Raw genomic sequence first — 539 nt, forward strand, 5'->3', positions numbered from 1 at the left:
ACTGTTGGAGCCAAACAAAATGCTAACCAGGCAAAAAAAAAACCCAAAGCAGTAGATTATTTCCCCTACCCTTTCCTCAATTATGTGCATTTAAGACCCAGCAAAACCATCTGTTACACGCTGAATATTTCATATACTCTTCTGGTTTTGCTGAAATTACCTAATATGCCCATACGCTGCAGACACACAAGCAAAAGGGCTGTGCTGTGCAGGAGGACTAGACTCCTCTTAGCTCTCTTAAGGGGATCTCACTGGTTCGTCGGTCTCCTTCCAGAGAAGACAACTACATCCTCAGCTAGCAGCAGAGCCAGGGGCCAGGGTGCTGGAAACCTTCCTGTGGCCAGCATGTACCTGACCACCACCCACCTGTGGGTCTGCCAGCCTGGAAATGTCTGGCTTCAGGTAGAAGATGATCCCTTCGGTAGCACCCGGCAGCGTGACTCCTCGCACCAGCAGGATGATGAGCATCACATAAGGGAAGGTGGCAGTGAAGTAAACAACCTGCAGGTGCAGGGAAACAGGAGAGAGGGTCAGCAGGA

The 539-nt window shown here is 50.3% G+C and overlaps 1 protein-coding gene across 1 annotated transcript in view; it reads right to left on the reverse strand.

Moving 5' to 3' along the window:
• SLC6A12 (solute carrier family 6 (neurotransmitter transporter), member 12) overlaps window positions 1-539 on the reverse strand; it is a 29381-nt gene that overhangs the window by 17048 nt on the left and 11794 nt on the right. Inside the window, 1 exon segment of the mRNA XM_010014164.1 lies at window positions 367-501. Coding sequence (XP_010012466.1) covers window positions 367-501 — 135 coding nt within the window.

Source organism: Nestor notabilis, unplaced genomic scaffold (genome assembly GCF_000696875.1).
Source record: "Nestor notabilis isolate BGI_N333 unplaced genomic scaffold, ASM69687v1 scaffold1205, whole genome shotgun sequence".
NCBI lineage: Eukaryota > Metazoa > Chordata > Aves > Psittaciformes > Psittacidae > Nestor > Nestor notabilis.